Raw genomic sequence first — 22,356 nt, 5'->3', positions numbered from 1 at the left:
ACAGCTCCGCAGCAAGTCCCATTTCCCATTCGTGGCCAGCAAGGGAGCGGAACAGGCAGGTGAAGGATGGGCGAGAGCAGCACCGCTGCATGCGCGGGTCACATCCAACGTGGCATGACGCTTGCTCTCAGACCCGATGGCCAAAAGATGCTTCTGCAGAAGAAAACTTTTCTACACTGTAGTGGCAAGTAAGTGTTCATGGCGATGCCCTTGAAGCCACCCTACAAATATCCTCTGGTGTTACATTAGTCCGAAGCACGTTTGGCGTGGATTCACTCCAGACTGAGAGCACCATAATGCCCATGGGAGGGGCTCGTGACCGGGCCCGAATATGCAGTGCGATGCGCTCCCCAACACAGGTGCTCATAGCAGGCCTGGCTACTTTCTTCCCTGCCTTAAAAGAAACAAAGCCTCCAAACATCTAGTGTCTTGCTTATGCCCGATGGACACTCAGAGAGCCCTGCGCACATCGAATTTGTGCCACCCCTTTCCTTGAGGCTGGGAAGGCTTTGGTCCAGAATTGGGCAGCGCCATCTCCTGAACCCGGCGCACTGCAGAGTTTTAGTGCCCCATGGTTTGGCAAGGAGATCCTGGCAGCGCCCCTAACTCCCCCTCCCCCTCCTGGCAGACATCAGGAGCACCGGGAATGCGATTTTCCACATGAGTTCTTTTTTGGGGACGGCAGAGAGGGGCTCAAGCAGCAAAACTGTGGCGGCTCTCAGAACCACCGGCAAATCCCATGGTGAGGACCAATGAACTGCGAATGGGGAGATGAGTGATGCCCCGTGCGGAAGGCCCTTGACATCTGGGTGGCTGGAGATGGGAGCTTTTCCATGCATCTCAAAACTTGTCTAAATGACATCCGAGCTCTGAGAAGTCCCTACTCTGGTGAAGAAAGCCTAAAAGGGAAAATTCTAGGGAGGCAGCAAAATCTGCAGCAAGGACTTTGGGGTCTCCAGACAGACATCCTGAAGCCGCTGAGGAATTCAGAGTGCAATCACACATCAGGAGGCAGCAGGGCACTTTGGTTTTAATTATACACACACACACACACACACTTATAATATATAAAGAAATACATGTTATAAACAAAGATGACATTCACAAGAGAAAAAACTACAAGCATCTGCATTATCCAACATTCCCACAAAATATACTTCAAAGCACCTAATATTGTTAGACAGCGGAAAAAACGAAACGAAACGTTACGCCACGCAGACAGAATCAGGCTCTTTTGTAAGGAAAATATGGGGAACAAACGTGCAGGGGAGAATCAGCAAGCAGGAGGCGGCACACTCGGAATTTATCGGCTCTGCCCCCCCCCCTCTCCTGCACCTAGCCACTCCCCTGCCCCTGTTGTTCACCCCAGCTAGGCTCCAAGACCAGGAGTAAGCCTGGCTGAAGTGGAGGAACAGAAAAATGCCCTGCATGGAGAGGCTGCAGGGGAGAAATGACAGACAGGGGAATGGTCAAGCACTCCCCACCTGCCCGTCATCCCCGGCAAAGGCAAGGCAAATATGGCATTGGGAATGCGTTGTTATGATCTGGGAAGGCCTTGCTATGGACAGCCAGTGAACGTGTGTTCCTCCCTTCTCTTATTACTCAAAACCAGCTGGATCATCCCATGAGAGGGCTATAGCTCAGTGGCAGAACCCCTGCTTTGCATGCAGGTCCCAGGCTCGATCCCTTGCTTCCCCTGGTAGGGCGAGGAAAGAATCCTGCCTGAAAGCCTGGAGAGCTGCTGCTGGTCAGTGTCGACAATACTGGGCTAGATGGACCAGTGGTCCGACCCAGTGTAAGGGAGCTCCCTATGTTCCCAAGTCCCTGCAGCCACCGCTTGGTGCTTAAGAGTGGGGGGGGGGCAGGCCCTTGTTAACGCCAGCTTGAAGAACATGGAGTTAATGCTCACTGCTCTGATGCAGCTGCTTTCTTGCTCGTCTGCTTGCACACTCAAGTAACCCCTGAACATACTCCACTGCAACACAGGCCACATTCTTCTCTGCCCAGGTTAAAAGTAGAATCACCTCCTACTGCAAGCCACAGGGTTAAATTTGCCCCTGCCCCCAGCAATCAACATGCGCCTTTGCTGTCACCATCTGAACGAGGATGTGCTGCTGGTTGAGCAGGTCAGAGAAGGTCTTTATTGGCAGCAGGATTGCTCTCAGCTCCAACGGACTGATGGGATGGGCACCTTCTCCCACAGACCATGTTTCCTGGGCAGTCCTGGAGATGCAATGTACCTCTCAGACTGGCATCTGCCATCAACTGTATTTGGGAGGGTTCCCCAAGAGGGATCCCACCTCTTCACCAGAATGAGCCATCATTTTAGGGACTTGCAGACTTTGGGTGGCAGCACCACTGTCATATGACTCTGCTCCATTATCTGGCTCTGGGATTTGAGTACAAACCACTGGGGGCACCTGGAGCGGGCTCTCGCCCATGGCACCAAGTCTACTGACGCAATAATCAGTTCCTGGGAGCACACTAAGCCAAGGAAAGGCAACCGCTTTCAGCCCAGGGGCTGGATTGCACACCTCCCCCGGACCAGGTCAGCAGGTCTGATGACATCAAGGGTGGAGGGCTCCAAAGCCACTCCCCTCCCACGACATCATGCACTTTGCCCACTTTCCCCCAAAGTAATATTTTCCTCTATGCCTCTCTCTGCAGGGAGAAATGGACTTTGCTGAGGCTTGCAGGACCAGCTCCCGCAAGCCCCAGCTGATTGGAGAGGGGGAATCCCCATTTCATCTCCAATCTCTGGCTGGAGATAACAAAGGGTTTCCCCTTTGTGCCACTTGCCCTCTGACAGGGAGGGCATGTCTTGCAAATGGGAATCACTTAGTTATATCCAATCTGAGCTAACATGGGGATTCCTTTTCCTCAGGTGGTGGGGCTTGGGGAGGAGGAGGAGATAGGGCCTGTGGAGGGCATGCAACCCTCCATGGGCCACACTAGGCCCATGGGCCAGAGGTTGCCCTCCTCTGCGATAAGCTCAGGAGTGTGGGGCGAGGGAAGGAGAGAGGGTAGCACACGCTTGTCAAAATCTTGTTCAGCCATTCTTAGGATAGAAAAACGTTCTCCTTCTCTGTATACCTGTATCTGACAGGTATCCCTTTCTTCTCATCCATGCGGGAACAAATGATACCGCCAAGCGGAGCTATGAAGAGATCACGTCAGACTTTGAAGCTTTAGGAAGGAAACTCAAGAACTTTGGGGCCCAGATACTTTTCTCATCCATCCTTCCAGTAGTTAGAAGAGGGATAGAAAGAGAAATAAAAATACTCCGGGTGAATGACTGGCTACGAAGTTGGTGCCGACGAGAGAGATTTGGATTCTGGGACCACAGGCGATACTTCCTGGAGGATGGACTGTTGGCTAGGGACAGGTTGCACCTCACAAAGGCTGGGAAGAATGTGTTTGCTGACAGCATGAAGAACTTCATCAGGAGGGCTTTAAACCGAATCCTACGGGGAAGGGAGACATAAAGTTGGGGGTAACAATGGACGAAGGCTCATGCATCGCAACGGAGAGAACAACTCTAATAGCGCCCAATAACAGTCTTCAGAAACATGTAGGAAGAAAGCCAGACTATGAAGCACATGGTCTTCGATGTCTATATACTAGTGCCCAGAGTATGGGAAACAAACAGAACTTGAACTCTTAATACAAGAGGGAAATTATGACTTGATAGGTGTAGCTGAGACTTGGTGGGATGACTCTCATGATTGGAATACAGCAACTGAAGGATATAACTTCTTCAAAAAGAACAGGAGTAACAGAAAGGGAAGTGGGGTTGCGCTATATGTTAAAAATACATATCTCTAAACAGAAATACAGGAGGAGGAGCTTGGCAGCCCCATCGAGAGCATCTGGATCAAAATAAATGGAGCAAAGAATCTCCTGGGACTGTGGGAATGCTGTAGACATCATATACCTCGACTTCAGCAAAGCTTTCAACGAAGTGCCCCATGATATCCTGATGAGCAAACTAGCTCAAAGTGGGCTAGATGAAACAACGATCCGGGGGATCCACAGTTGGCTACAGAATTGGACTCCAAGAGTGCTCATCAAAGAGATCTTCTCAAACTGGGGAGAGGTAACGAGTGGGGTACCGCAGGGCTCAGTCCTGGGCCCAGTGCTCTTCCACATTTTTATGAATGACTTGGAGGAGGAGGTGCAGCGAATGCTGATCAAATTTGCAGATGACACAAAATTGGGCGGGATAACTAATACTTTGGAAGACAGAAACAAAATTCAAAGTGATCTGGATTTGGGCTGCATTCATAGAAGCATCGCTTCCAAATCCCGGGAAGTACTAGTTCCCCTCTACTCAGCACTGGTTAGGCCTCATCTGGAGTACTGTGTCCAGTTCTGGGCACCACACTTTAAGAAGGATGCAGACAAGCTGGAGAGGGTTCAAAGGAGGGCAACAAAGATGATCAGGGGACTGGAAACAAAGCCCTATGAAGAGAGACTGAAAGAACTGGGCATGTTTAGCCTTGAGAAGAGAAGACTGAGGGGAGATATGATAGCGCTCTTCAAGTACTTGAAAGGTTGTCACAGAGAAGAAGGCCAGGATCTCTTCTTGATTATCCCAGAGTGCAGGACACGGAATAATGGGCTCAAGTTACAGGAAGCCAGATTCCGACTGAACATCAGGAAAAACTTCCTGAGTGTCAGAGCAATACGGCAATGGAACCAATTACCTGGGGAGGTGGTGGGCTCTCCCACACTGGAGGCCTTCAAGACGAGGCTGGACAGCCATTTGTCAGGGATGCTCTGACTTGGATTCCTGCATTGAGCAGGGGGTTGGACTCGATGGCCTTGTAGGCCCCTTCCAACCCTACTATTCTATGATTCTATTCTATGGATAGAGTGGAGCGCTGGGCAGAAAACAACAGAATGACATTTCATAGGGATAAATGCCAAGTTCTGCACCAAGGAAAAAGAAACCAAATGCACAGTTACAAGACGGGGGATACGTGGCTCAACAACACTACAAGCGAGAAGGATCTTGGAACTGTTGTTGATCACAAGCTGAATATGAGCCAACAATGTGATGTGATGTGGCTGCAAAAAAGGCAAATGCTCTTTTGGGCTGCATTAATAAAAGCATCGCTTCCAAATCCCGGGAAGTACTAGTTCCCCTCTACTAAGCACTGGTTAGGCCTCATCTGGAGTGCTGTGTCCAGTTCTGGGCACATTTTAAGAAGATGCAGACACGCTGGAGAGGGTTCAGAGGAGGGCAACAAAGATGATCAGGGGACTGGAAACAAAGCCCTATGAAGAGAGACTGAAAGAACTGGGCATGTTTAACCTTGAGAAGACTGAGATATGATAGCACTCTTCAAGTCCTTGAAAGGTTGTCACAGAAAGGAAGGCCAGGATCTCTTCTCAATCACCCCAGAGTGCAGGACACAGAATAATGGGCTCAAGTGACAGGAAGCCAGATTCTGGCTGAACATCAGGAAAAACCTCCTGACTGTTAGAGCAATACGACAATGGAACCAATTCCGGGGGGGGGGGGGGGGCTCTGCCATGCTGGAAGCCTTCAAGACAAGGCTGGTCAGCCATCTGCCAGGGATGCTCTGACTTGGATTCCTGCATTGAGCAGGGGGTTAGACTCGATGGTCTTGTAGGCTCCTTCCAACCCTACTATTCTATGATTCTATGAATCTCCTGTGTTGGACTTGGGAGTTTCCATTTTGGATTTCCTCTGTGTTCTCAAGTGGTTTAGGAACTTGAGATCCAGTACTGCTCTCTAATCCCCATTCTTTTTTTATGAAGAGGACAGAGACGATGCCAACTCACAAAGCAGGCAGGGCTTTGAAGGTGCTGATGTTGAGCAGATGTTGTATGGTGTCCATAATCCTTTGGTGCTTCAGTGGGTTGCATGACTTTGGAGGAATAATAGATCAGACCATGTGGAGTATTCTGAATTCCCTGTTTGACAGTGTCCCCATCCCACTTGTCCACTGTGGAGAGTCTGCCCCCAATGGTGCCATCTGTGGCATCAAGCAGAGGTGGGCTTCCCTGAATGCTTCCCTCCCAAGCTGGCTGCGTGGGCACAGACTTGGAAGACTGGCAGCCCAACTGTTTACTTTTAAATAGAAGCCTTTTCCTTAGGTGCCTTGAGCCTCCAGGAGTAGGGCCTGGGGCCACATAACTGCCAGTGCAGTAACAGAGTTGGTGGCTGTGGCTCAATGGCCAAGCCCGTCTCTTTATGAAGGTGGCTGAAGGCCACATCGTCCTTGCAGTCTCCTGGGTCAGTGACTCCCCCCTTCCCTGGGTATTGCTGGAGGGAAGAGCTACCATGAGGCATCTGCTGATAGCGCTTGCAGGGACTCCGCGATCTGGGCAGGAGGCTTGCACAGTTCACTGTAAAGGTCACGGGATCCCTTGGACTTCCCAGGGTCCTTCCGCTCAAATTGGAGTTTGGAAAATAAATGTGGACAAGGAACAACTGGAACCACGGGTGCATCTTGGGGGCGGCGGGGGGACTCTGAGAATGCCCTGCGAGTCCTCCTTGGCTGTATGAGCTATTAAGGGCCGAGCCCGTGGGGTGTAGAGTTTTAATGATCTGGTGTGCGCAATGTGACACCACATGGGTTAACTAACCCACGGGCTGCTGGGGACAAGCAGGGGACATATATGCTGCCTGCAGCGTGCCCACCACGTCTGCTTTTACTTAGCAACCCACGACTGCCTCCTTCGTAGGCTGCGGAGTGTGACATGCGAACCTGGACCGCTGGGCTGTTCAGACACGAAACCCATGGTTTGTTGTTAACAGCTGGGCTGTTTAGCCCCTAAACAACCCAGCAGTCCCATTTTGCATGTCATGCTCTGCAACCTAAAGTGCCCCACTTTTGCCAAACCCCTTGAATTACAGCTGGAAGTCCTGGCCTCGCTCCCATCTGGGTGTGTTTCCTTTCAACATCAATGTGGTGGTGTGCAGAGGCCAACTGCCCAAACGGTTATCCTTGTTCCAACATTTCTGGCCCTTACTGTACATCACCAGACCCAGACGGTATCCATCCTAGAGCTCTCAAAGAACTCAAATATGAAACTGCTGATCTCCTAACCAAAATATGCAACAGCTCCAGAGGACTGGAAGATGGCCAATATAACACCAATTTTCAAAAAGGGATCCACAGAGGATCCGGGAAATTACAGGCTGGTTAGCTTAACAGCTTCTATTGGCCCCAGGAGCGTAGCCAAGTCATTTGTAGTGTTAGAAGGGCCTAGAGATCCATAATGCTTGCTTAAGTTTATTATTGTTGCAATTCCTTTGCTAGTAAGCCTCTGAGCATGTGAAGATGATTCAAAGGGCCGATAGCACAGCCTAGAACATTCCATACCAATGAGTGAGAGTGTTATCAAGCACTCTGCCTGGGAAGCGAAGTTTGTTTACAGGTGGCTGTGCTGAGAACCAAGTGCTGTTAGTTTATGCTGGAAATGAACGCTAGGGGGTGCTTGCTGCTGTTATACTGCTATGATGTATTGTATAAACCCCATTGTACCAGATGGCTCTGGGTTCAGAGAAGCTGTCTGATCCAACCACTGGGTATGCCTGTGTGCTGTAAGTTACCCAATAAAGTCTCCTTGTAAGTAAACCTTTGAATCTGATTTATCACTATCTTGGTACCTAACCTAAGAGTTCAATGCCCACGGCCGGGGAAACACACGGCTGTTCCAGGTAAGCTGGTTGAAAGCATTATTAAAGATAAAACTAGTAAGCATATAGAAGGAAAAGCCCTGCTGAAAAAAAATCTACACGGCTTCTGCAAAGAAAGTCCTGTCTCACTAACCTTTTAGAGTTTTTTTTGAGAGTGCCAATAAACATGTAGACGGGGGGATCCAGTAGACACTGTCTACTGGGACTTCCAAAAGGCTTTGGACAAAATCCCTCACCAAAGACTCCTGAGCAAACTTAGCAGTCATGGAATAAGAGGGCAGGTCCTCTCATTGATCAGTAACTGGTTAAAGTATAGAAAGCAGACAGTAGGAATAAATGGTCAATTTATGCTTTTCAACCTGTTCATAAATGATCTGGAATTAGGAGTGAGCAGCGCAGCAGCCAAGTTTGCAGATTACACCAAATTATTTAGGGTGGTTAAAACAAAAAGGGATTGTGAGACGCTCCAAAAGGATCTCTCCAAACTGGGAGAATGGGCATCTAAATGGCAAATGCAGTTCAACGTAAGCAAGTGTAAAGTGATGCACGTTGGGGCAAAAAATCCAAACTTCAAGTATAACCTGAGGGGATCCAAGCTAGTGGTGACCAACCAAGAAAGAGATCTTGGGGTTGTGGTGGACAGCTCGATGAAAATGTCATCCCAGCGTGCGGCCGCTGTAAAAAGGCAAACTCCATGTTAGGCACAATTAGAAAAGGAATTGAGAATAAAACTACCAATATCATACTACCCCTATACAAATCTATGGTGTGACCACACTCGGAATACTGTGTATAGTTCTGGTCACCACACCTAAAAAAATATATTGTAGAGCTGGAAAAAGTGCAGAAAAGGGCAACTAAAGTTATCAAGGGGCTGGAGCATCTCCCCTATGGGAGATGGCTACAACAGCTGGGACTATTTAGCTTGGAAAAAAGGAGGCTAAGGGGAAACATGATAGAGTGTACAAAATTATGCGTGGTGTAGAGAATGTGGATAGGGAGACATTATTCTCCCTCTTCCCCAATACTAGAACCCAATAGGGTAATCGCATGAACCTAATTGGTGGGAAATTCAGGACAGATAAAAGTCCTTCTTCACACAGTGCATAGTTAAACTATGGAATTCACTACCACAGGATGTGGTGATGACCACCAATTTGGATGGCTTTAAAGGGGGTTGGGCAAATTCCTGGAGGAAAAGGCTGTCAGTGGCTACTAGTCTTGATGGCGATGTGCTACCTCCAGTACCAGAGGCAGTGAGCCCATATACACCAGTTGCCGGGGAACATGGGTGGGAGTTGCTGTTGTGCTCATGCCCTGCTTGTGGGTTCCTGGTCGACAGCTGGTTGGCCACTGTGTGAACAGAGTGCAGGATGAGATGGACCCTGGGTCTGAGCCAGCATCAGGGCTCTTCTTAAGTTCTCATATTCTTATGACCCCCTACCGCACTTTGGACATGAAGGGGGCAGTTCCAAATTTAAGCACAGCCTACTTGGCCCTCCATGGCCCCTCTGTTTCCAACCACTCCCACCCACGTGCTGCTGGAGTGCACATTCCCCCCCCCCCCACACTCCCTTAGTGAGGCACAGAGTTCTCAGCAGCAAAGAACACGCAGGAGTGGCTTGGTCCAGCTGTGGGGCATAGAGCAGCAATGTGGATACTGAGGCTTCTCTCACGCGAGGGCCAATGAAGACAGATCCCAGACCCAAAGGGACATTCTTCCCTGCCCCCACTCCAACCACCAGACAACATGGGCCCTCAGGACAGGGGTGGGCAAGCTTTAGGCTTATGGAGGGTCTACTTTGTTTTTCACAAAACCCCAATGTCCACCAAATGGAGCCAAGGTCAAAATACCGGCTCAAGAAAGTGGACATAGAATTGCAGAACAAGAGTGCCTCTGAGTACATGCTTAGCCCAGGACATTGTTTTCAGTAGCAGAAGCGGCATGTGCACAAATGCTTCCACGCAGATGTCTACTGACATTTAGGATGGGAAAAGTGCTCTTCTGATGTCTAGGAGACAGAAACGCTTGCTGGCCTGCAGCAAGGCACCCAAAGATCAGCAGGTGCTGATCCACCTGTCCCAAGGAAGGCCAACCCGCCAGCACCCCCCACCCAAGCTTAGCTGCAGACTGTGCTGAACCGCCCCTAAACCCACTGCTCTGCCGCCCTCTCCAAGACCTGGGCACCTCACGATGCCCTTGCACAGCTAGGGATGGCAGCCTCACGGGTGCTGCCCTTTCTCTCCTACTATGCTTTCCCTGTATCCTTAAACGAGATTATTAAACAGCGCGCTGTTAATTACAGAATTTGCCAACACAAGATGTATTGATGGCCACCAATCTGGATGGCTTTAAAAGGAGACAAATTCATGAAGAAGATGATCAGTGGCAACTAGTCCTGATGGCTATGTGTGGAGGCAGAATGCTAGGAGGCAGAGTGCCAGCTGCTGTATACCAGGTGCTGGGGAACATGGGTGGGAGAATGCCACTGTTGCATGCATGTCCTGCTGGTGGGCTTCCCATGGGGGCCTCTGGCTGGCCACTGTGGGAACGGAATGCTGGACGAGACGGCACCCTTGGGTCTGATCCAACCTCAGGGCTCTTCTAAGGCTCGTATGCCCTCCCACCCTGGCTATAAGCTACCAGAGGGAGGAATGGGAACCACACCGTGCGATCAGCAAGGGCTGCATACTAAAAGGGGCTTTTTTTTGGTTTCCTTTTATCGTGGATTGCTGCTTACCGTACTGGGGGGGGGGCACAATAAAAGCTACAGTAGAAATCGCTTTCCCTTCTGTGGGCTAGCTCAGCAGAGCTTCCTGGGAAAGAAATGGGCGGGGGGGACCATGAGCAAAGCCACCCCTGGTTCAAACGTTCCTTCAGCCACAAGCCCATTGGGTGGCCTTAGGCAAACCACACACATGCACCCTTCACGCCACCTCAGCCCCCACCCCAACTGCTACAGGGGGATGATAACAACAGCAGCCTGACAGGTCCTGTCATCAGTATACATAAAAACTTTCAAAGGCTCCCAAAGGACCAGAAAAACACACAGCCTAGGCATTATTCTCTCCAGAGAGCACAACAGCCCCCATCTGGACACGTGGGCAGGCTCCAGAGCCATGGGGGCACCAGCATGCCCTCCTCCCCCTCCACGCTCTCGGGAGTCTGCTGGGATGCCCACAGGGATGGCCAAGCCAATGGCCCTTCACTCAAAACAGCAGCCGAGGGGGGGTGGGATCCCCAGGCTCCCAGCCCGATTCACCCTCATTCCAGAGGAACCAGCCTCTTACCTGAGCACCTTCTTATAGGGTTTGTTGGGATCCCGGTGATAGGGCACAATCCGTGGCTTGAAATGCTCCCCCGCTGGCCCCTGCTCTGGCCCCCCTCCAGCCTCGGGGGCCTCCCCCTCCTGCTGCCCTGCGGCAGGCTGCCTGCCGTGCCCAAGCGCCGCAGGGCCCACGCACGGGTCGCCCCCGTCGCCTTGGACCCAAGAGACGCGCAGCAGGCTCAGGCTGCAGCCCAAGGACAAGCCCAGCAGCAGGGGCAAGGCCGGCCGCAGGGAGGCCAGGAGGCTGACCACGCGCATGGCCTGGGGCCAGTCAGCGGCGTGGGGGAGCGGGGCCCTAGGGCAGCCGCGGGGCCAGAACCATGGAGAGGGAGGCTCCGGGCCCCAGGCACTCGCCGCCACGCGGGGAGAGGCCGCCTTCCGGACGGATCCACAGCTGGGCACCTCGCTCAGGCCCTGCTGGAGAGAAGCCAGGGGGAAGGGTGAGCTGTCCGGGCAGGGGACGGCGGCTGCTCCCCCGCGCCCGCCCGGCGCACCCAGCCTCCCTGCAGCAGCACTGACCCCGCAGAGAAGGTCCCCCCGCCCGCAGGGGCAGAGCCGGAGGCGGGGGCTCTCCCCTCGGACGGCGGGCTTTCCCTTCCGCGGGCGGGCTCCGGAGGGCGCCGCCACGAAACGCCGGCGGGGAGCGGGGCAAGCCCCGCAGCGCTGCTCTGCCACGTCCCCCGGCCGCCCTGCAGCACGGGAGGCGCCGCGGGGAGCCCTCCGCCCCGCACGGCGCCGCGCCAGGGCCGCCCGGCCCTCGGGGCGGCCGCGCCAGCCGCCGAGGGGCTGCTCGGGAGGCCGGCGGCGGGAGCGCGGGGGCGATGCGGCCGGGCGAGGGCTCGCGGGCGCGAGGGGGCCGGGCCGGGCCGGGGAGGGCCGGCCGCGCGGGGCGGGGCGCGGCCCCGGGGCTCGGCAGGGCCCGAGGCTTGCGCCGGCGGCCGAGGTCTGGGCGGCCCCGGCGAAGCGGCGCGCCTTCGCGGCTCCGCCCGCCCCGGCTCCCCTGCGCTACTTGCCGCGCCGCCGCCGCCCTCCTCCTCGCCTTGGCGCGCAGGGGCCTCGCGGCTTCCGGGCGCGGCGGGCGCCGAGGCCCGGCGGCGTGGGTGGCGCCCTCTCTCGACCGCGGGCCGGCACGTGAGAACGGCGCCCTCCGTCGGCGCGTGTGCGAAGCCGCCTGCCCGCCGGCGGAGCTTCCCGCCCAAGCCGGGCCCTGCCCGGGGGGAAGCCGCTCGCCGGCCGCCGCGGGGGCGGCGCGGGTCGGCTCCGCTGCGGCACTCTCGTCCGGCGCCCCGGCCGCCGCCGCGGGGACTTCATTTCCCAGAATTCCGCGGGCGCGCGCCTCTCGCGCCCGCCTCCCGGAGACTCGCCTTCCCGGCGGCGCTCGGGGCCCGGCGTGCGCGGACGTCGCGCCCGGCCATTGGGAGCGGCGCCGGAGGGGGCGGGGCCTGCGCACGCGGCAGCAGCTGTTCCGTTGCGACAGAAGGGAAAGTGCGCCGGGGCAGCAGCGCAGCCGGCCGGAGCGGAGCGGAGCCGGGCGAGTCGGTGGGCCGGGCCCGCGCGGAGCGAGCCTCGCTCTCCCCGGCGGGCCTGCGCGGAGCGGCGGCGCGGCGCTCCCCTCCCCTCCCCGCGTGCCCGGAGAGCGGCCGGGCCGGGCCGGGCGGCCGCCCCGCCCCGCCGCGCCCCGCCCCGCCCCGCCCCGCCGCGGCTGAGCGCCTCCCTCGCCCTCTCGTCCGCGCGCGCCGGCGAGGCAGGACGATGCCGTCGGACTTGGCCAAGAAGAAGGCGGCCAAGAAGAAGGAGGCGGCCAAGGCGCGCCAGCGGCCCCGGAAGACCCCCGAGGAGAACGGCGACGCCGGCAGCACCGATCCGGACGACGCCGAGGAGCTCCGCGGCCGCCAGGAGGCCGACGGCGCCGGCGAGACGGGTAGGCCCGGCCGGAAGGCAGGCAGGCAGGCAGCCTCGTCCGCCGGCCGGCCCGCCCCGCGCCTCGACGCCGCCCCGCCCCCGGGCCGGCCGGCCGGCCGGCCGCGCTCGCCGCCCTCTGCCGGCCCGGCAGCTTGGCCTGCCGCGGGGCGGAGCAGCCTCCCAGCGCGGCGGGGCCGAGCCCGTCTTGCAGAGCCCCGGCAGGCGGCCTGTGCCAGGGCCCGGCCGCGGGCGGCTCCGCTGAGGGGTCGCTTCCCGCTCGGGCTCCCGCCGCAGCTCTGCGCCGACTCGCTCCAGCCACCTCCGGGCCGGGGGTGGCCCGCAGGCGCTCTGAAAGCAGCCTCTACTTCTGAGCAGGGGTTGCGGGGCAGGGCCCCGTCTCTGGGCTCTCCTCTTCGGCCCAGGGCCTGAGGTGTCCCTGGGGTGTCTGTGCTCCAGCAGCCCCTCCGCGTCCTGCCGGCCGCTGCCCCTGCGTTACGTTGGGCGCGCGGGCTCACGGGCGCGGCACAGGGCGGCCCTGCACGTGGGGGAGCGTCAGCAGTCCTTCGGCGGACGCGAGGGAGGCGGCTGGCTGGCCCCTCACCCTGGCCTTCCTTCCCCCCAGACGTGGATGCCATCACAAAGGCCGTGGAGGAGTTCGAGCTGAAGAAAGCAGCTGCCCGTGCTGTGACAGGGGTCCTTGCCTCCCATCCCAACAGCACCGACGTCCACATCATCAACCTTTCTCTCACTTTCCACGGGCAGGAATTGTTGAGCGATACCAAGCTGGAGCTCAACTCCGGGCGGCGCTATGGCCTCATTGGCCTGAACGGCGCTGGTGAGCCCCAGGAGGTGGTGTGGACAGGAGCAGGCAGTGGGGGCAGGGACTGTCTTGGGAAGTCCCTGCTGTTGGGTTATGACAGTAATCTTTTCCAGGGCCAGCAGCCCTGAGCACCCCCTCAGCAGCACTCTAGCGGTTGATGTATCTGTCTTGAGCAGGTGCAAGAGAAGCATGGATGGCTCCGTATGGGAGGACAGAGGTTGCCCTGAGGAGGGCCGGTGTCGTGTAGCCAGTCCAGATGGGGCAGGATTTGTCTTGGTTTTTCTCAGCCCTCATCTGAGTTGCTCTGGAGGTGGTGGGGGACACTGTGTGGCTTTGTGGTCCGGGATGACATTTCGGCTTCAGGGTGGCCCCCTTGGATGGGCCAGTCAGCTGCCCTGTGGGTGAGCTCTGGCAGGTTTACCTGGCGATGCCAGCAAGCAGTAGCTACAGGCTCCTCTGTCCAACATCACCCAGCTGGGAGCCACTTTCAACTCCCCACAATGCCCCTGTGTTGATCCTCTCAGGCATTATTGGAATCTATACGGTAGTTCCCAGACTGAGCAGCCTAATGCTGGCTAGTGCCAGAAAAATGTTTCACGTAGGGGCTCCTTGGCAAGCATCACCTGCGGCCCCAGGGCCCAGGAGCTGCCCCAGAGCCTGGTAGTGGCAGGTGGCCTTCCCGGCCCCTCCCTTTCTCGCTGTGCTGCTGCAGAGGCCGTTCCGGATGACCAGCGGAGCCTCTCCATCTCTTTGCCCTTCTGACGCATCCAGGGAAGTCCATGCTGCTGTCAGCCATTGGGAAGCGGGAGGTGCCCATCCCGGAACACATTGACATCTACCACTTGACCCGCGAGATGCCTCCCAGTGAGAAGACTCCCCTGCAGTGCGTGATGGAAGTGGACACAGAAAGAGCCATGCTGGAGCGCGAGGCGGAACGGCTCGCTCACGAGGACGGTAATAGCCCTGGCCCCTTCAGGGTGCAGCTCAGGGGAGGGCTGCCTGTGGAAGCGTCCTTTCCCCGCTGGATGCTGTCTGGCGGGGCGGGGGAACGCCAACAGTAGCGAGAGCTGGTCAGGGCTGCAGCTGGGTCAGGCAGAGCCCCCACTGGTGACTGACCAGCTGTCCCTTCCCCATCTCCCAAAGCGGAATGCGAGAAGCTGATGGAGCTGTACGAGCGCCTGGAGGAGCTGGATGCCGACAAGGCCGAGATGCGAGCGTCCCGGATCCTGCATGGCCTGGGCTTCACCCCTGCCATGCAGAGGAAGGGGCTGAAGGACTTCAGCGGTGGGTGGCGGATGCGGGTGGCTCTCGCCAGGTGGGTGCGCCGGCCGGTCCTTCCCTGGGAGTCTGGAACGACTATCCCGGTGGGGAGGCGCCGTTTGTCCTGTTCTCTCCTCACACACCCCTTCCCTCGTAGGGCTCTGTTCATCCGGCCCTTCATGCTGCTCCTGGACGAGCCCACAAACCACCTAGACTTGGATGCTTGCGTGTGGCTGGAGGAAGAGCTGAAGACGTAAGTCTGTCAGGAACCACCTTCTCCCCCCCCCCCCCCCGGCCTTGGCTGAGGAGAGCTCTCCTTCATCTTTGCTTTGCTTCGCTGCAGGTTCAAGCGCATCCTTGTCCTGATCTCGCATTCCCAGGACTTCCTGAACGGCGTCTGCACCAACATCATCCACATGCACAACCGCAAACTCAAGTACTACACGGTGAGCAGGCAGGCCGGACACAGTGGAGGGAGTGCTGCTGGCTCTTGGGCCTTCGGGATTAGTGGGGGGTGTCCCATGAATTTGGGGATGGGCTTTCCTCTCACAGCTTGCGTGTGAACGTTAGGTCTTTGAGACTAAGGATGGGGTAAGGGTCTCTTTGGGGGGCCAGGGGGCTGCCTGTGGGGAGGGGGCTCTAGAGGGTCATAAGAAGAGCCCTGTTCCTCTGCCATCTCTCCCTCAGGGCAACTATGACCAGTACGTCAAGACCCGCCTGGAGCTGGAGGAGAACCAGATGAAGCGGTTCCATTGGGAGCAGGACCAGATCACCCACATGAAGGTAGCTTTTTGGGCCCCTGGCACAGGGCCTCACCTGCGGAGGGCGGGCTTGCCTCCCGGCCCCCTTCCCAGCCTGTGTGCTCTGCCAGGTGCCCACAGCCGCTCTCCACTGTTGCAGAGCTACATTGCGCGCTTTGGTCACGGCAGCGCCAAGCTGGCTCGGCAGGCGCAGAGCAAGGAAAAGACCCTCCAGAAGATGATGGCCTCGGGGCTCACCGAACGGGTGATCAGTGACAAGGTAGGGCTTGGGTGGGGGGCAGGCGAGTGGGTTCCAGCTGGGCCAGCGAGGCACCGAGGTGCAGAGCCTGCAGCCCTGGACAGGACAGGAACATGAGCAGCCTTGGGGCTCCGGAGAGGGGCAGGTCAGCCTGGGCGGGGGGCTCGTAGCTCAGGGCCTCCCTTCGCTGGTGCTCTGTGGGGTGGGGCCAAGCAGCCGGTGCGACTCTCCTAATGCCTGCCCCCCCCCTGTCCCCCGCCGCTGCCAGACGCTCTCCTTCTATTTCCCATCGTGTGGGAAGATTCCCCCTCCCGTCATTATGGTCCAGAACGTGAGCTTCAGATACAGCAAGGATGGGGTGAGTCCTCAGGGGGGCGGGGGCAGTGCGGGGGGTCAAGGTAGCATCACTCATGGCTGGGCTGGAGCCCTCACTGTGTCTGTTCCTCAGCCCTGGATTTACAGCAGCTTGGAGTTCGGCATTGACCTGGACACCCGTGTCGCGCTTGTGGGACCGAACGGGGCTGGGAAGTCAACGCTGCTGAAGCTCCTCACGGGGGAGGTAAGCCCCCTCCTGGACTGGGGTGTGGCCCTGGGCAGCGGGAGCTTCCTCACCTAGGCCCTGGCAGGTGGTGCCTCTTCTCTGCTGATGAACACTTTCCGTCCCTTCCAGCTGCTGCCCAGTGACGGCATGATCCGCAAGCACTCGCACGTCAAGATTGGCAGATACCACCAGGTGCCGGTTTCTTTCTTGGTTGTAACTGGGGATTAGGGGGCAGGAATGGGGCTGGTCTTCTTCCGCAGCAGCCACGCCTCCCGGTGCCCACGACAGGTGGACGTGGCTGAGGGGGAGGCAGAGCAGCAGTGTGGCCTCCCATGCTCAGGGAGGGGCTTGACCGCTCTGCTTTCCAGATAGATGGATGGGGAGCAGGCAGTAGCCCATTGGGCTCCTCCCCTTTCCTGGTCTGACATCACCTCCCCCTCCCCTCGCCTGGCCTGGCCACCGTAGCACTTGCAAGAGCAGCTCGACCTCGACCTCTCGCCGCTGGAGTACATGATGAAGTGCTATCCAGAGATCAAAGAGAAGGAGGAGATGCGCAAGATCATTGGCCGCTACGGGCTGACAGGGAAGCAGCAGGTTGGTCTGGCCGGGGGGCGGGGGGGAGCCTTGGCACTTGCTCCGCCACACTCAAGGCTGCTTTCTGTGGCTGCCCAGGACCAGAGGGCAGCCCTGGGGGAAGCCAGGCAAGGCTTTTGGGGGCAGGGGACTGGCAGGTGCTCTGGGGTAGCCTCCCGCTGCGGCTTTGCCTGGGTGGGGCGCTGGTGGTCTCTTCCGTCATCGAAGGCTTGCTGCTGAAAGTCATCTGCAGAGAGAGAGGGGCTCAGGATGGCCAAGGGGGAAGTTCGTTCAGGTGAGGAGGGGCTGTTACTGCTTGGCTGTCTCTGGTCCGCCTCAGGGGATAGCCCCAGTTCATGCCAGCAACGAGGGAGGATTCCTGGCACGTGCAGCAGGGAAGGACCAAAGTGGCTGGCCAGCCCACTCCTGGGAACTGGAGCTGCTCCACACCGCAGCGTTTGGCCTCCTGCGCACTCCCCTTGGGAGGCTTCCCCGGAGCGCAGGCTGCTTGGGGACGACGCTTTCCCTGTCCCCATTCCGGTTGCCTTGGGCAGAAGGGGACACTTGCCCCTGAGCAGGGCGCTTCCTGCCACACCAGCGGTGCCAAGGGGTTGCTTCTCCTCCCTCCCGTGAGAGAGGGTGGCTCACTCCAGGAGATGTGACTGGGACAGGGCACCTCAGCCCTGGCGGGCCGGCCTGGGGCTGCCTTCAAGGCCTTGCAGGATGTGGGGCGGAGGCAGTTTTGTTTTATTTTTTGAAATATGTATAGGCTGCCTTTCTGGACAAAGCTCACCCCAGGTGGCAAGGAGTTATAAACATAAAATAACAAAACATATTTAATCTAAGTCAGTGGTGGGGAACCATTTTTGACCTGAGTGCTGAGTTCCATTCTCGGAGGGATCCTAGGGTCCGCATTCCATAGGTAGGCAGAGTCAAAAAGCAAAAGGGGGGCGGGGGCTACAAGTAAAGGGGATGGAGCCATTTTTAAAAAAATAAATTTTGATATGCATACTATTTTAAGCTTTAAAATTAAAAAATGCACTAAGCCAACAATATGCTAAAATACAATACTGTGAGTACAAAAAATGTCCAAAGTTACAACAATAAAACAGCAGCAAATCCCACTTTTTTTAAAGTCGAATAAAAGCTGCTTGGAACGTGTAGTTTATAAAAGCCTCTTTGAACACCAAAACTGAAAGGGCCATCCATACTTCTTCCCCCCTTGGAAGGGAGTTTTGTAGCCTAGGAGCATGAGTAACAGGTGGTTGATCGTTGTATCCATTCTGTGATTTATGTATTTTATTTATTTCATTTCTATACCGCCCCGTAACCGAAGCTCTTTGGGCAGTTCACAAAAATTAACCCCCCCCAATACAGCATAGAATACAATACAGTATTGACATTTATTGTTCAGATAGAACCATTCGTGCCTGTGAAATCCCTCTGCTCCTTATCTAGGCAGGCAGGTTCTCTCTGGTGGGGGGCCAAATATTTATTCTGCCTTTCTGCCAAGAGTGGCGCTCAAGGCAGTTAACAACAATGAAATAAAAGCTAAAAACAGTCTGAATTCAAACATAGCGGCAAAACGGATTCATAGAAACATACTAGTGAAAGAAATAGACCCCACCCCACCAACTAGCCCCTGTTCATCCACAGACCAATTTACACACCGCAGGCCTGCCAGCAGAAGGATAACTGGCAGGGGGCCACCCACACCTCCTTGGCAGAGGGCTCCAGAGCCTGGGGGCAGCCACCGAAGGCCCCTGCTCACCTCTCTCCAAATCCCAGGCTCGGATGGCGGCAGGACCAAGGATAGGGCATGTGCATGCCCACCCTTGGTGACTCTCGGGGACGTAAGGCGGCTTTTGAGGAAAACAGATCTGAGCACTTTACTGAGCCTCTGGCAGGACTCGCCCTGGACTGTGTCCTGTGGTCCACAATAGTGTTCTTCCTGCCCTGGACTGTTGTGAACGTGGTGGTCGCTCCCAATGCAAGTGGGTTTAACTCTGGGTTCCAGCTCTGCGTTGTCTCTCCCCCAACATGCCAGAGATGCTGGTTCACACAGCCTGTTTGAGACTGCCCCAAAACAGTTGGCCATGGAATCGGCCAGAGGAGAGATGACCTAGAGGCCTTAGTATGAGATCTAGATCTTGTCAGACCAGTTGGAAACAGTGGCCATAGTGCTATCAGACTTAATTTCTATCTAAGTGGGAAATTGCCCAGGAAGTCCAGCACAATCAGAGTTGACTTCAAAAGAGGAAACTTCTCTAAAACGAGGGAACTAGTGAAAAGGAAGCTGAAAGGGGTAGTAAAGAGGGTTAACCTCCAAAGTGCTGGGAGGTTACTCAAAACCACAATAATAGAACCTCAGTTAGTATGTATATGACAGGTTAGGAAAGGTAGCACTGAGTCCAAGAGGTCACTGGCATGGTTAACGAACAGTGTCCAGGAAGCTACTAGAGAAAAGGCTTCCTTCAGAAAATGGAAGGCTCGCTCAGATGAGGAAAACAAAAGGGAGGACACACTTGCACGAAAGCAATGGAAGGAGACAGTAAGAGATGCAAAAAAAGCATCTTGCGGAGCACATCGCTAACGACATCAAGGCCAACAGTAAAGGATTTTTTAAATAGATCAAAAATGGGAAATCAGCTAGGGAGGCAAGTGGACTGTTGGATGACGACAGAGTTAAAGGAGAAACCAGGAAGCAGAGACGGGTCTGGGGACCTGGTGCAAGAAGACTGTCTGCCAAAGGTTCAGCTGTGGGTTGGCCAGAGGCTGTTGGAAGTGCTGGCGCAATGGATGGAGGAGTCTCTCCACGCGCCGCTGGCAATCCTGGGGGGTCGGTGCTGGGAGGGGCACGGGCTGCGGTACTTCAGTCCAGCCTGCTATAGCAAGCGCAGGTTGTGGGGCCGGAGCCCGTCTGGCATTGAGACAGGTGTGTGTGTCTGTGTCTGCCTGGCAGGTGAGCCCAATCCGGAACTTGTCGGATGGGCAGAAATGCCGTGTGTGTTTTGCATGGCTGGCCTGGCAGAGCCCCCACATGCTGTTTCTGGATGAACCCACAAACCACTTGGACATCGAGACCATTGATGCGCTGGCTGACGCCATCAGCGACTTTGAGGGGGGCATGATGCTCGTCAGCCATGACTTCCGGCTCATCCAGCAGGTCAGTCGCAGAAGGGGAGAGGGCGTGGAGGGGGCTCTGGGGCAGAAACGCAGGCTGCCTGCTCCACCTGGGCCACGGCAACAGCCTCCCATCCCGCTCACAAGTCTGCAGCCTTGCTGGAGTGGAACTTCACTGGGGTGAGGTGGGGCGTGTGCGTGAGGAATTCCTGCCTGTATGAATCTCTCCCCTCCCCTCTGCAAGGATGAGTCGGTCAGTGGGTTCTGATTCCGGGGTGGGGTGGGGTGGTACAGTCAGTGTCGGGCTTCGTGTTTCTGGGGAGTGACTCCTCTGAAGTCTTTCTAGCAGTGTTGCCCCTGTTGGGTCATACATGCCACAGGAGGAGAGTCACATGAAGTCCTCTGTAATTGCCTAGAGGCGACCAAGTGTCTGCATGATACCCAAACACTCCAGGATGCTGAAATCTTTACTAGTATGTAGAAGGTTTTGAGCAAGGTGACTGAGCTAATCAAAACAAGACAAAAGTCCTAACTTCACAAGACACCCTGTTGGGGTTCTTGGGGTTTTAGTGGATGTTTTGCGAAAACGCCAAACTCAGCAGTGAAAAAGGCAAATTCGAGTTAGGGGGTTGACGGTAAAACCACGAGTATCGTAATGTCCATATAAATGCACCTTTGGTGCAGCTGCGCTTAAAATATTGCATGCAGGAGAAGGGCCCTTCCCTACAAGGAACACTAAAGTGTTTGTTGGGGTGATTCATAGGGCTCAAGGAAAGGTTTATACCCATGCTCTGGAGAGAGCTTTTCTCTCAACACCAGGGCTGAGAGCCACCAAAAGAAGGCAATTTTCAGTATGGCAGGAGAGACCATACAAAATGGTTCTTCCCATAATGTGCAATTTAACCTGGAATTTGCTGCATTAAAAATGTGAAAGAGCCACCAAGTTTAGTGAGCTTTAAAAAATAATCTCCCAGCCATTCTTCCCTTTGACAGGTGGGTGTAGCCTACACATGCAGAGGCAGGACATCAGGTGGGTGCAGCTGTCCTGCTACCTCACAGGTCCCAGAAGCACCCGACCGGCAGGTCTTGGAGACAGCACCTGCGACTAGGTGGAGCCTCTGGCCTCATCCAGCTGCCGCACTGGCCAGCCCCGTGTCTCATGGGAGGTTCCCCTTGCTCCCTTGCAGGTTGCCCAGGAGATCTGGGTGTGTGAGAAGCGGACAATCACCAAGTGGGCTGGCGACATCCTTTCGTACAAGGAACATCTCAAGTCCAAGCTGGTGGATGAGGAGCCCCAGCTCACCAAGAAGACCCACAACATTTGAGCACTGCCGGGGGAGTGGGTGGTCAGCCGGATCTTTCTCCAGAGACTGGTGCCAGCCCCCAGCCCAGCCAACCTGACCTGCTGCACACCCCCTGGGGGGGGGCTGAAAGATCAGACTGCTGCTGCTGTTCATCCTGCCTTGTTCTGTTCCAGTCCTCTTGCAGCTTCTTCCTCTCTTCAACACACTCTTCCCTCTGCTCCCCCAGCTGTACGGCCCTTGCAGCTCTCCATCTTGACTGCACCCCTCCACCTATGGACGGCGTTTCTCCATCCCTCTCTGTGCAAAGGGGGAGCCCAGCATGCTGCTGCACAGTGGGTGAGGAGGGACTGGCCCTCTGCTTCAGTCTCCAGACTTCACTCCAACCTCGTTTGGCCTCTGTTTGTTTTTAACAATTATTTATCAGCGTAATTGCCAGACCTGCCTGAGAATATCAGTCAATAAAGAGGAAAACATGTTTCCATAGTTCTGCCTTCTTGTGAGGAGCTTGGGAGACCAGGGCAGCAGCAGTCCAGATTATAGTTCCTCCCCTGCCCTTCCTGGACTTGCAACTGAGTAGCATCCATTTCCCATTGTGCCAGTGAGAGCCTGAATTGAGTAAACAGAAGCAGAGATGGTGGGAGGAACAAAGAAGATCCTTACTCTCGCAGCACACTGGAGCCCAGTACAGAGCTGAGGCATTTCTATAAACAAAGTAATTTGAATTCAACGGCTTTAAAATATCCATATTGGTCCCTCATTTAATACTTTCTGTGTTACTGGTTTTCCCCCAATGAATAATACATCTAACAAAGTTCGAATGATTTAGCTTA

The 22,356-nt window shown here is 55.9% G+C and overlaps 2 protein-coding genes across 11 annotated transcripts in view; one reads left to right on the top strand and one right to left on the bottom strand.

Moving 5' to 3' along the window:
* CHPF2 (chondroitin polymerizing factor 2) overlaps nucleotides 1–12,320 on the bottom strand; it is a 21,160-nt gene extending 8,840 nt beyond the window's left edge. For 2 of the 8 annotated variants that reach the window (XM_084859723.1, XM_084859724.1), the window contains exons 1-2: nucleotides 12,018–12,320; nucleotides 10,967–11,418 (exon numbers count right to left, since the gene is read on the bottom strand). In XM_084859723.1, coding sequence (XP_084715849.1) covers nucleotides 10,967–11,262 — 296 coding nt within the window. In that variant the 5' untranslated portion in view covers nucleotides 11,263–11,418; nucleotides 12,018–12,320. The other 6 variants (XM_084859718.1, XM_084859719.1, XM_084859725.1 and 3 more) reach the window with 5 other exon arrangements.
* Nucleotides 12,050–22,356, top strand: ABCF2 (ATP binding cassette subfamily F member 2). 3 transcript variants are annotated; one of them, XM_084859727.1, is made up of 14 exons: nucleotides 12,052–12,925; nucleotides 13,529–13,741; nucleotides 14,498–14,680; nucleotides 14,870–15,041; nucleotides 15,144–15,239; nucleotides 15,330–15,432; nucleotides 15,674–15,769; nucleotides 15,887–16,006; nucleotides 16,254–16,343; nucleotides 16,434–16,544; nucleotides 16,656–16,718; nucleotides 16,992–17,120; nucleotides 20,062–20,265; nucleotides 21,410–22,356. In XM_084859727.1, the coding sequence occupies exons 1-14, from the start codon at nucleotides 12,757–12,759 to the stop codon at nucleotides 21,545–21,547; spliced, it is 1,887 nt and encodes a 628-aa protein (XP_084715853.1). In that variant the 5' UTR covers nucleotides 12,052–12,756; the 3' UTR covers nucleotides 21,548–22,356. The 3 variants fall into 3 exon arrangements, with proteins under 3 accessions (XP_084715854.1, XP_084715855.1, XP_084715853.1); XM_084859728.1 differs by lacking the exon at nucleotides 16,254–16,343 and having other exon boundaries at nucleotides 12,050–12,925; XM_084859729.1 differs by lacking the exon at nucleotides 13,529–13,741 and having other exon boundaries at nucleotides 12,051–12,925.

The sequence above is a fragment of the Heloderma suspectum genome, chromosome 5 (assembly GCF_057233095.1).
Source record: "Heloderma suspectum isolate Gila_16-S chromosome 5, 16-S_ref, whole genome shotgun sequence".
NCBI lineage: Eukaryota > Metazoa > Chordata > Lepidosauria > Squamata > Helodermatidae > Heloderma > Heloderma suspectum.
Note: the sequence above shows the minus strand (reverse complement) of the source record. Positions and strands in the feature narration are given on the sequence as shown.